The sequence below is a fragment of the Anastrepha obliqua genome, chromosome 2, assembly GCF_027943255.1.
Source record: "Anastrepha obliqua isolate idAnaObli1 chromosome 2, idAnaObli1_1.0, whole genome shotgun sequence".
Taxonomy (NCBI): Eukaryota; Metazoa; Arthropoda; class Insecta; order Diptera; family Tephritidae; genus Anastrepha; species Anastrepha obliqua.
Genome location: NC_072893.1, coordinates 34182385 through 34195173, shown reverse-complemented (window position 1 = coordinate 34195173; position 12789 = coordinate 34182385). Strand labels below are relative to the sequence as shown.

The following is a 12789-nucleotide window of genomic DNA, read 5'->3' as shown; positions in this document are numbered from 1 at the left end:
TTTTTTTATTTTTTAGTTATACACACAGACCTCTAACTACTTTTAGCGGTTTGACAGTCAAAGTCGCTTTCAGCTTCAGTTTCAACGTCGCGACATTAAATAACGACTTCAGTGCCGTAGCAACACTGAGACTGAGACTGGTAATAGAATATTAACAGCGTGAAATGAGTTATAAGCAAGCGTAAGCATTTAAAAGGTCTAATCGTTTTATGCTGCTCCAAGCAAATTACGTGTAAAACGAGCTGACAAAAAGATGTATAGAAAATGAGAAATCACAGAAACAAAAAAATTTGAAATGTCCGCAAAGTTGCTGTAGTACGAAATGGTAGAGAATTCTGTGGTTAGAAAAATGAAGTGGGACACAGAGAAAATTTAAGTTTGTGTAGAATGGTAAGAGGTTGAGCTGTACTTTTTCCTATATTTCTGTTTTTGCCATTACATGTATGGCTGAATGTAATATGTAACTCGTTGCAATTTTAATTTACTTTATAATTTAATTTTAATTTTTTTTTTTTGTAATTTACTGTAATTTTTTCCATTGTGATCATTATATTTTTCATTATTTTTCTTTTGTTTGATTGTGTTTTTTTTTTGTTTCACAATTTCATACCTATCTCCTTGCAGTTTTAATTAAACAAATTTTTTATTTTTGTATTTCCTTCTCGCTTTGTTATATTTAAACGCCTATTTTTATCTTAATTTTTCCACGTCATTTAATTTTTTCTGCCTTATTTAGCTTTTGCTGCGACATAATTTGGCTTTGTTATAGTTGTACTTTGAAACAACTGTGTGAACTTAAGCTACATTATTATGTTGTTTCATATGCACACATTCTTACACACACATACACATGTATATAGAGCGTTGATATCAATTCATTTGAATTGTTAACAGGCGCGCTTGTTTAGCTATCCGACACCTGTATCAACAAGCTCTTTCTCATATTTAGCTGAGTAAATAGCGGCGGCGAAAAAATGGAGAGTTGATAGCGCGCCTTTTTATTCTTAATTTTTAAATGCAGTGTCAGCGTTTAGTGCTTGATTATGCTTAGCGAACTTAACAAACCTGCTTTGACTTCAACAAAGCTGAATTTCAAGAAATAATTTATTAGCAAACTATAAGAGAATTTCTAAACTCACTTTCCAAAATGTGAGATTCTGAATTTTGTTTATCGCAACAATCGCTACTATTTATAATAATTATTATAATAAAGTCGCTAGTACTTGTAAGCAGGGCTCGTATGTTGATGAGGTGGCATCGTTTTTGTTTTCTTTGTTGCTAACATTTAGAAACTACATCTATGGTCCTGAAGTTCCTTCTAGGCCTCAAAAGTGAAAAGTTTTTTGGTGATTTTTCGTTTGTTTATTATTTTTTTAAGTTTTCGTAATTTATCATATTATTACAACTTTTTTGCGGTAATTTTTCATAGTTCTTCTTAGCTTCACTTAACTTCACAGAAATTATTTGCTATTTTTTGTTTTTTTTTTTTTGAGTTTCTGTAATATTTTTCAATGTGGTTTTTGCAATAATTGTCAACTGTTTTTCCACTGTTGAAAAAATAGGGAAACATTTCGCTGAGATCGTTACACTTATTTCAAATACAAAAAAATGTCTATGAACGCCCCATCTCGGGAAATTCTTTTTTATTTAATAAATAAGTTTTAATGAAATAAATGTGAAATTTATTATTATTAATTTATTAATGAGTTTTATGTGAGTTCTAGATGATTAGACCTTTAAAAAAAATTCTCTTGCAATTTGTGTGTAGTTTCCAATTTCTATCATTAGAAACCACTAAATGCGAGTTTCGGATTTCATGAACGTAAAAGTGTGACAAAAATTACCCAAATTACCAAAATTTAAATTATTTAAATTATTTAAACATAAATTTTATAAAATAATATTTTTTTTAATTAACAAATTTAGTGGAGGATAGTAAAACCAGTCGCTTTGACTACCATCTCTAAATGGTTGTAAGTCATACAGATTACTAAGCAGAGTGGCAAATTTATTAACGCAAATTAGGTCTGTAAAATTTTTAAATAATAACAGCTATTTTTCTTCAGTATTTATTCCATACTTTATTCAGTTTTCTGAATTTGATAGCTCTGACACCAGAAGAATCAACCAGTCGGAGATCTTTAGTTACTGCTGCTGATAAGGCTCAGTCCAAACAAAGAGCGCTCTCTTCAAATCATCTCTCTACTCTACAAACTCTACTTGGCAAATATTACCGTAACTTACCATACAGCACCCGCTTATGCACACATACATATATATACATGCATATAGCAAGCACTGTGCTCACCATACACACCTCAACTGTTTGCATTTTCTCCATCGTACGAAAGAGATAAATTTGCTAGTTACGAAACTGCATCAGTATTGGGATTAAAATCCACTTTTTGTTTAACTATTTTATTTCATTTTTTTATGTTATTTGTTATTAAAGTTGAACAAAACTACAGCATCAGCAAAAAAATCGCAGCTAGAATTTGTCGAAACCACAAAAAGTCAACGTCATCGTTTTTTGGCAATTAATTAATTCGATTTGCACACGTTTCCCCCTGCCTGCCCATCGATTGCCGACTGCTCCTTTATTTATGAGTTTAGTTTTTGTGCATTAACCAAATCTCTCGATTTATACCTTTTTTGGGATTTTCGATCTTTATGTTGATTGTTTTTGTCATCGTGTGCCACTTTTTCACTTCATTTTTTTACCTCGCCTGCTGACGCCATCCACACTGGCTGTCGCTTTTGTATGCAGTTTGCAGAATTTGGCAATACCGGTTTTGAAATTAGGTGACCGCTGTTGTGGTAATATTTATGAGTTTATAAAGAGTTTATTAGCTTACAGTGGAGTGCAATTGTTTCACGACTGTGTGTGCAAATGTGTGACGGAAAGTTTGTAGTGAATGTAAGCGTTTAAAAAGGGAAGAGCGAAAGCTGCGAAAATGGGAGTTGACGTTGAAAAAACGAAAGTTAGCAATACAGAGATGGTTAGATGCTGGATCAGCGTAATTTTGTGATGATTCAAAGAAAGTCAGAAAGCCAGAGTGGCGTTTGTTTTATGCAAACAATGTGAAATTTTGAAGTGGGTTCAATTTTATGGTTAAAATTTTAAGAGGAGAAAAGCAGCAAATGCTGAATATTTATTCAATAATAAAGTTAATCTAACGTTAGAATTTTTTTATTATCGAATCTTTTGTTTATTGAAGAAAATTTACTAATATAAAATTTTTAATAAAAACTTAGTAAAATAAAATTTTTAATAAAAATTTTATAAAAAATTGAATAAAAAACATATTTGTGAAGAGCAAAAAGTTACTGCGAATTGAAAAGACAGACTTTAATTGTTTTTTAAACTTTTTAGCTCTCGAAAAAATTAAATAAATAAAAAGTTTTATTTATAAAATAACTATTTTTTGATAAAATTTTTGAAATAAAATAATATTTTGAAAAAATACAAAAAAGTGTAGACTCACGTAATACGCTCTATGCATTTTTTAGATATTGAAAGTTAAAAAACTGAAAATATAAGTTTTAAAAAAATGCATTTATTAAAATCAAGAATTTTGAATTTCAAAGAATAAAATTTAGTCTTCAGTGGTATTGAACTCTCGTCGTAATTTAAAAAAAAGAAGAAGACGAAGAAGAATTTGGTTAAAACCATTTAGCTCTCAAGTTAGTTTAGGCCGAAATAGTGTGTAATTTATTATGAACTCCTTAAACCATCTGAAACCATCCCTGGTGATCGTTACCGATTGCAGCTAATACGTTTGAATCGAGCTCTTAAAGAAAAGCAGCCGAAATGGGACGGTAGACATGACAAACTGATTTTGCTGCATGACTACGCCAGGTCACACGTTGCTGAATTGGTCCCGAAGTATTTAGAGGGACTGAATTGGGAAATCTTGCTCCACCCGCCGCATTCCCCAGACAATGCATCTTCGGATTAATATCTGTTCTGATCAATGCAGTCAGCTGTTATTGGGGAGCGCTTCACTTCTTACGAGAGCATCGCAAACTGGCTCAATGAATGGATCAAGTCGAAAGAACTCGTATTTTTCTTCAGAGAAATCCGTATACTGCCTGAAAAATGGAGTAAAGTTGGAGCTTCCAAGGCACATACTTCACATAATTTCATGTATTATTTAATTTCTTAAATAATTCGTAACTTTGGCTAAGAAATGATGGAAACTTATTCCCATAGAAAAATTAATAAAAAAAGATTTTCAATTTTAATGGTTTCTAGTTTTATTATTTTTGTATAAAGTATTACCAAATTATGTGAAAAAAAATTTTTTTTTTAACTACTATTTAAATGGCAGCGTGAAAATCCACAAAACGCCAGGGTATTCCTTTTTTTTTGTCTTTTTTTTGTTTTTTTTTTTTCATCATAAAACTGTACTCTGTTGTTCCCTAAAAAGTCCAAAAAAATATAAATTATGCTCAAATTTTAATTTCTGTTTTATACATTTTTATTAACGAATATTTTAATTAAATCTAAAATATAAATTACTTTCTTTGATTTTTTACATAATTATAAAATTCATATTTTTGGTGGAAAAATAATTTTTTGCAAAATCAAGAACAAGAATTTAGATACTTTATTTTAAAAATAATTTAATCATTATAAAACTAATTAATGGTTTGACGAATTTGAAATATGTGCGTAAAAAATTGTGAAGAGAATATTTTTGGATGGAAAGAAAATTAAAAAATTTTGCATAAAAGAAGCAGTAAATAGAATATTAAATAATATAAAAATTGAAACTTTTGCAAAAAGCCATTAATTGATTAGTTTATTTAATAATTTTTTTCTTTTTAATGCATTTTTTTCGAAAAACAGCAGGAACTTAGTATTTTACTCCGAATATCATTTTATTATTTGCATGAAAGAAACAGCAAATAGAATATGAAATAATATAAAAATTTAAATTTTTGCAAAAAACCATTTACTGATGAGTTTTCATTATAAATACCAACAAATTAGTTCTTTAACCGAAAATCATTTAAAATTTGTAATATTTGAAAATTAATATAAAAATTAAGCTATTGGGGGAAGAAATGGTGTTTGATTTTGTTTTGTTTTTGTTTTTTATTTACAGTGTTCGAGAGTTAAAATACCAACAAAGTAGTTCTTTATTCCGAAAATCATTTAAAATTTGTAATATTTGAAAATTAATATAAAAATTATGCTATTGGGGGAAGAAATGGTTATTTGATTTTTTTTATTTACGTGTTCGAGATTTAAAATAAAAATTTAAATATTTGGAAGATGTTTTTTTTTATTTTTTTTTTTTAGTTTTTTTCACTTTCAAATTTACAATTTGAAAAAAAAACAGTTACATGATTTATGTTTTCGTATCTCATCTTCTTATCGTTTTTTTTTTCAAAAGTCACCAACAGATTAAACATTTATTCAGACCATTATTTCAAAATTTCCAGCATTCAAAAGTTGACGTGCACATTTATAAATTATAAATTTCAAAATTTGTTATTAAAAATAAATACAACTTCAATTGTGCTAGTTTTGAATAAAAAAATTCTCCCCTATAGATTTAGAAAGGTAGTTAAGTCAACATGAATTTCAGAGACTCTGTAGGTTTTCTAGCATGCCGCTTTCAGAATCGAAAGCTATTAACTACTTTTCTAAAATTTTACCAGTTCAGTATTTGAAATTAAAAAAACAAATTTTCGTAAAATTTTAAACCATTTTTTCATAAAATTGTTAAAAGATTTTAATATGCACTGCCACTTGTTTTAAATATTACCTCCAGCTAAAAGAAATTTCATTAGTTGGATTCACTTTGTGGAATGTTTCTTTAATTATTCCAAACCCGCCACTAGTCCACTTGTCACATTCAATTTTTTCCCCCTAACTTTTTGAATTTTCAAAAAAGTGTTAGCTGTTTACTTGCATTTTACTTAGCTCCATATAATTTGGTTGCCCATCTTGTTTCATTTACTGTATCTAACAACATCTGCGCTTTCGAGACCACCACTTAGGCTGCCATTTAACTCATTTAACAGCAACTTGCACACAAATTTTCGGAAAACCCCTTAACCACGCAGCTGACTGAAGCTGACAAGTGCTCAAAATAGTGCTGAATCGTTGCAATAAATAAATTGTGCTACATGCCACACGCTTTGTGACATGCCACATTTGCCACACCGCAAAACAAAGACAAATTGCCGACTGTTGCTGCTGTTGTTGTTGCTGCTGCGCACAGCTGCAATTAATTGCTCTTGTATTGGTATCCTAATATCACACTTAAGCTTGAGGTTGAAGGAACGAGAAGTGGATCAAGAACATGAACGCTTACGCGTACGACATACACACATAACAATAACATTTGCTTTGGGCTTTCGCATCCCAGCTGCTGTCATAATGAAACGAAATTAGTCAGTTTGCTTTTGCCTTCAACTATTGTAAATGTTTTTCATTTTTTTATTCACTATTTAACTTTTTCATACCATGTCATTAACGTCATTTGCTTACCAACTTAAGCGGCGACACGTGCGCCATACGCACAATCAACTGCACAAGCCTTTGGGGCGCAAATGACAAGGGAACTGTATTTGCTTATATTTACACACACATGCAGACATGCGAAATATTAGCATACTGTATTTACTAGTGGCTTTATAACATTTGCCGCATTCACTTCATTAACGAATAGCTTACGAGTGGTCTCCCTTTATTTCTTGCACTCAGTTCCTTCCCCACCTCAAGTGTATTTTTATACCTCAGCATAGAAGCAAAAGTTCAAATAGGTTAGAAGAGCGTCCCAAAGACAATGGGCAAAGGGAGCCAGCCAGCTAGCCAAGCAGGCAATGCGTAAAAAGTCAAAGAGTTAAATTCGTATAAAAGACGCTTAGAGGCTTCCGTAGTGTTTAAATTCACATTTGCAGCGAAACGACAACTTAGCACTTCCTTCGAGTTGAGAGTTTGAGAAGTTCTTACTTCCGTTGCAATTATGTTAAGAGCTTTGCTGTTTGCTTAATAGTCTGGTTGATTGGTGGTTGTAGTTATTACATTTAATCGGCTTTATACAAAAACCATGTGCACTTATATATGCATACATACGCATATATTCAATTATACATAGCGCTATGTAGTAGTCACCCAGAGAGAAATTCCGCTATGTGGCACTCACTCAGTGAGAAACGCACCTCAGCTAAATTTCGGCAGACGGCACCCACTTTAATTTATTTCATAATTGAAAATATTTTTCTCTTTTCTCAATTTATTCACTTTATTTATCTTCTTACTACATACTTTTCACACATTACTTTGCCAATTTAAATTGTTTGCTCCATTTTCCTCTTTATTGCGAATTCGCTTCGGTAGCCACCGTGAGTCATTGCCATTCAAAGCAGCTGGAAACTCCCAACATCTTTTCAGACAATTTACATATTTACATATATACAGGCATAAATACGAGTACATAAATGTATTTGAGTCAGAGAATGTCAAGTATATCTTATGTAGCCAACACTCTCTGATTGCTTCCCGCACTTGGTTTGTTAGTTGGATCTGGCTGATTATCTCATAAATCAGCTGCAAGTTTCGCATTACTTTACAAAAAGTTCAGTTAGTTTTTGTTATTGCTTTTATACTTGCTACACAAACATTGTCCGCTTTGATTTGCTTCTGGCGTGGTTTTAGTCTTTTATTTCTCTACGAGTATTTGCTTTTTCTTTTTTAACTCGTTTTGTGGGATATTCTTGGAGGTTAAATGGGGTCAAGTTGAAATTGTGGTTCAATGGGCCCACGGAAATAAAGCATTACGAAATTTGTTCTCTGATATGACTCATGCGGAAATAGGGGGAAGGAAGTAGAGAATAGTTATAAGTTCAGGGAAAAATTAAAACAAATGTAAGCACCGAAAAAAAAAAAAAACAAAATGAAAAAGAGCGGCATAATAAAAAAAGCTAAAACCAAAAAAAAAGAAAAATACATGCACGCCAAAAGAAAAATTAAAATACGAAAAAAAAAACTATAAAAAAGAAAATTAAGATAAAAATTAATATTAAAAAATATGAAAGAAAAAAAGAAAAACAGAAAAATTATTAAATAGAAATGAAAAAAAATGGAAAAATAAACATAAATATTAAAAAACGAAGCGAAGAAAAACGAAAATACGTATAAAATATAAAAATGAAAAAAGAAGGAATTACAACAGAACATAACTGAAAAATCTTACAGAAAAATAAAACTGCAAATAAAAATATAAAAAAAAATTGAAACTGAAATTAAAAAACAAAATGCTTAAGATAAAAGTATGTACAAAAATTGGAAAAACAAAAAAATTAAATACAAAAAGAAAATTTGTAAAAAGAAATGAAAAAGAAGTAAAAAAATTAACAGAAGAAATAAACAATAAAGCAAAAGAAAAATACAAATGGAATATAAAAAGGAAGAAAGGAAGATAAAAAAACTAATAAAGAAAACCCTGGCAGAAGAATTAAAGTACAAATAAAATATAAAAGAAAAGTGGAAAAAAAATTCAGAACTAAAAAAATTAGAAAAAATATACAAATTAAAGATGCAAAGAAATAACAACTAAAAACCAATATGCCAATAAAAATATAAGAACGAAAAAAAAACATAAAAACAAAAGAAAAAACAGTTAAGTAAAAGAAGGAAAAATAAAATGTATAAAAATTAAAATAAAATAAAAAAAAGTATATACAAAAATTGGAAGCCCAAAAACAAAAAAATTAAAAAGAAAATTTAAATACAAAAAAGAAAATTAGTGAATAGAAATGAAAAAGAAGTAAAAAAATAAGAATCAAACAACAAAGCAAAAGAAAAATACGAATGAAATATAAAAATGAAAAAAAGGAAAATAACAAACCAAATAAAGAAAAATCTGACAGAAAAATCACAAATAAAAATATAAAACAAAAACGAAAAAAAAATTTAAGAACTAAAAACAATGAGAAAAAATAAACAAATTAAAAATGCAAAAAAAAAATAGACAACCAAAGAAAGTAAAATGCAACTAAAGAAACTACGACTAAAAATATAAAAACGAAAAAGAAATTGAAATTTTTTTAAATTAAAGTTGAAAAAAAAATTAAATTAAAGAACAACAAAAAACAATAAAAATATAAATGAGAAACGCAAACAAAAAAAGGAATAAAAAATAAAAAGCAAAATTAAAACACAAAAAGAAAATTATTGTAGTATATAGAAATTAAAAACAAAATAAAAAAATATACATAAAAATTAAACAATGAAAAATCTAGGAAAAAATATAAAAATGAAAAAAGGAAACTAAAACAAAAAATTAAAGAAAAATCTGGCAAACAATTTAAATACAAACAAAAATATAAAAGAGACATGGAAATGCAAATAAAAATAAAATTATTAAATTAAAATAATTAAAAAATGAATAAAAATAAAACAGGAGAGGTAAATATACAAATTAATAAACAAAAAAAATGTAATATAATTAATAAAAAGTAAAACACTACTAAAAATGGAAAGGAAAATAAAAAAAGTTACTAAATAAATAAAATGAAAAAATAAAATAAAAAAATGAACATAATAAATAAACACTAACCAAAAGAAAAAATTCAAAATTTCAATATAAGTATAAAAAATGAATGAAAATGAAAATAGTAATATAAAAGAAACAAAAAATACTAATTTGACAGAAAAATTAAAATAAAAATTTAAAAATAACAATAATTACAAAAATTTAAGTCATAAAAAAAATTTAAAAAGTTAAAACCCAAATAAAAAACTGTATAAAAGAAAATTAAAAAAAGAGAAGCAAGATATGAAATATTATACCTATTATAAATATATAATAATGAAAATTGAATGAAAATAAAAATCTAACGCTAAAACTTAAATGCAAACTAAATATAAAAAATATAGCGACAAAACAAAATTTAAAATTGTTTAAAAAAATAACCATTTAAGTAAAACAAACAACAAATTAAAATTAAAAAAAAAAAAATCGCAAATAAGAATTGAAACACAAATAAAGTTAATAAAGAAAAATGAAAAGAGAGAAGCAAAATAAAAATAAATGCTAACGAAAAGGCATACAAACCTCAAGAAATATTAAAATGCAAATGAAAACATAGCAATGGAAAGAATGCCATAAACATTAAAATAAAAGCTAAAAAAAACAAAAATTAAAAAAATAGGGGAAAAAACAAAAAACAAAAAACAAAACCAAAAAAAAAAAACAAAATTAAAATTAGAAAAAAATATAAATGGGAATTAGACATTACAATAAAACAAAATAGCAGAAATAAGTGAAATGGAAATATTTAAGAAAATGAAAATTCAAATAAAAATACAAAAAAAATTAAAAAAAAGAAACGAAAAATAAAAAAATTTAAAGAAAGAAACAGAAACTAAGAAGAAAGGAAAAATGAAAACCGAAAGCGAAAAAATGAAGAATGGAAACACAAATAGAAAGAAAATAAAAAATAAAAAAATGAAGAATTAAAACACAATTAAAAAAGGAGAAATAAAATAAGAAAACTACAAAAAAACCCTAAGCAATTTCTTAAGCTCAATTCGTAAATTTCTACTAAATTATTATAGCTTAAGTAAGAAAAGAACGAAAACACAAATTGAAAACTCACTGCAGCATCAACACTTTCCTACGGATAGCGAATGTACTCGTTCATTCATTCATTGAATTTTCTGTCGCCAGCGAAACTTATTTGCCACATTTTACAGCTTCGACAGCAACAACAACAACAGTAAAGGCGCTAACGCGAACGGAAGTGTACAATGTTGACGTTGGTAATTTGAGGTAACTAATCAGAAACGGAAACGCCACCACTTAAGGCAACAACAAGAACAACAACAAGAACTCCAAGAAGAACCAACACAACAACTGCCAAGATGATTAAGTTTCGCTATAAACGCAAAGAACCGGCTAGCAGCACAGCGGCCAATAAAACAGCAACAACAACAACAAAAGCGCTGGAAGAAACGAAAGCCACGAATAAAACTAACAATAACAACAGCAATAATACTAAAAATAGCGCCGCGGAAAATAACAAGGAGGCCAAAACAGCTTCTGGGGTGACGGCGGCGGCGGTGGCAACGAAAGAGAATTGCCGACCAAACCAGAATGTGGTGACACAGCAGCAACAGCAGCAGCAGCAACAACAAATGCAACAATTTCAACAGCAAATGGAACAAAAGCAAATGCAACAACAGCAAATGCTGCAGTTTCAGCAGCAGATCCAACAACAACAACAACTCCAACAGCTACACATGCATCAGCAGCAACAACAACATTATTTGCAAGCAGCTACCAACTCCGTAACCAACCACAATTTGCCTTTAAAGCCACAGCATCCGCAACACGCCCAGCTGATCAGCAACAATGGCACTTTGCCGCGCAGTAGTCCGCGCAAAACATACGACCCGCTGCTGGATGGCTACAAATCGGCAACGTTGACGCGTCAAACCGCCAGCAGCCGCAAAGTATCCGCGCTGGCGAAGGTGGCGTCTACGGCGGAGTTGGCCGGCTGGGGCTATGCGTTCGGTGGCAGCATGAATAATATAATTAACGGTGGTGGCAACACAAACAACAACTACTATTACAAAAAAAGCAACAGCAACGAGCACATCTTCGGCAGCAACGACACTTTACTCTCGCTGACGGCCAATGAAGTGTACGGCGAGCGAGATCGTTGCATAAATGCGGTGATTGTGAGTGTTGAAGCGTAAACTGCTATGTCTAATTTAGTTTAATGCGATTTTTCTATTTCTTTTTAAGTATTCATACACGAGTGTGCCTGTGTGTGTGTGACTAGTGTTGATGTAACTTGTGCTAGGCCTCACAGGGCCTATACTATTACGAATGTTGTTGTTATTTGTTGCTAATTTATATATTTTTTCATTATTTTTTATTCATTAGGAACTTTTCCAACAACTACAAACCAGCTCAGAGCCCGCCCTATGTCCGGAGCCTTTGCGTCGCGCCTTGGCCAGTGGCCCTCTAGCCGGTCGTCGCTTTCCGCTCGGCTGTCTCGGCGATGCGGCTGAATGCTTCGAGCTGCTGTTACATCGAGTGCACTCGCACATTTCCGCCGACGACGGTGATGCTTGCGAATCGCAGGCATGTGTGGCCCATCGTCGCTTCGCCATGCGCGTCATCGAGCAGAGCGTCTGCAAGTGTGGCGCCAATTCGGAGCAATTGCCATTCACTCAGGTGAGTTAGAAAAAGAAAAAATAGAAGAAGAATAACTAATTTGCAATAATTAAAATTAAATTTTATAATTGAAGCGTATTTTTAGCGCGTCATTTATAGTTTTCGCGAAAGGCAAGTAATTTTTGCTAGAAAGTGCTTTCAGCAAGCTTTGATTGCTCGAAAGTTTGTTTTGCTGTTTATAATTTTTCCTAATTAGTGAATTAAGAAAATTATTGCTTTACAATTTCATTAGCAAATGTAAAATTATAGTTAATTATGATCTACAATTAACTTTTTCTCCATTAAATGTTTATGTTTCACTGCAATTTCCTTTCTGTCAAAGACATTAATGGCTTATTGATATAATAAAACAATAAGTATACTTTCAGAGTCACTTTCGAACTGTCTAAGTAACTTTCGTTTTCACTTATAGAATAAAAATGCAGTAAAACTAAAAAAAAAAAAAAACAAAACAGACTACCTTTCCTTTCCTTTTTTTTTTGAAGTTTCACAAATTTTAAACTACAATTTTAGTTTTCATATCACATTAAAACACTGCGCTGCGAATTATTTCATCTGAAACATGTAAAAAATGCGCTTTAAA

General features: G+C 30.0%; 1 protein-coding gene across 1 annotated transcript in view; it reads left to right on the top strand.

Moving 5' to 3' along the window:
• LOC129237042 (uncharacterized) overlaps nt 1-12789 on the top strand; it is a 49963-nt gene that overhangs the window by 20423 nt on the left and 16751 nt on the right. The window contains exons 2-3 of the mRNA XM_054871427.1: nt 10718-11704; nt 11913-12206. Of these exons, the coding sequence (XP_054727402.1) occupies nt 10886-11704; nt 11913-12206 (1113 nt within the window). The 5' untranslated portion in view covers nt 10718-10885. The remainder of the gene's footprint in view (nt 1-10717; nt 11705-11912; nt 12207-12789) is intronic.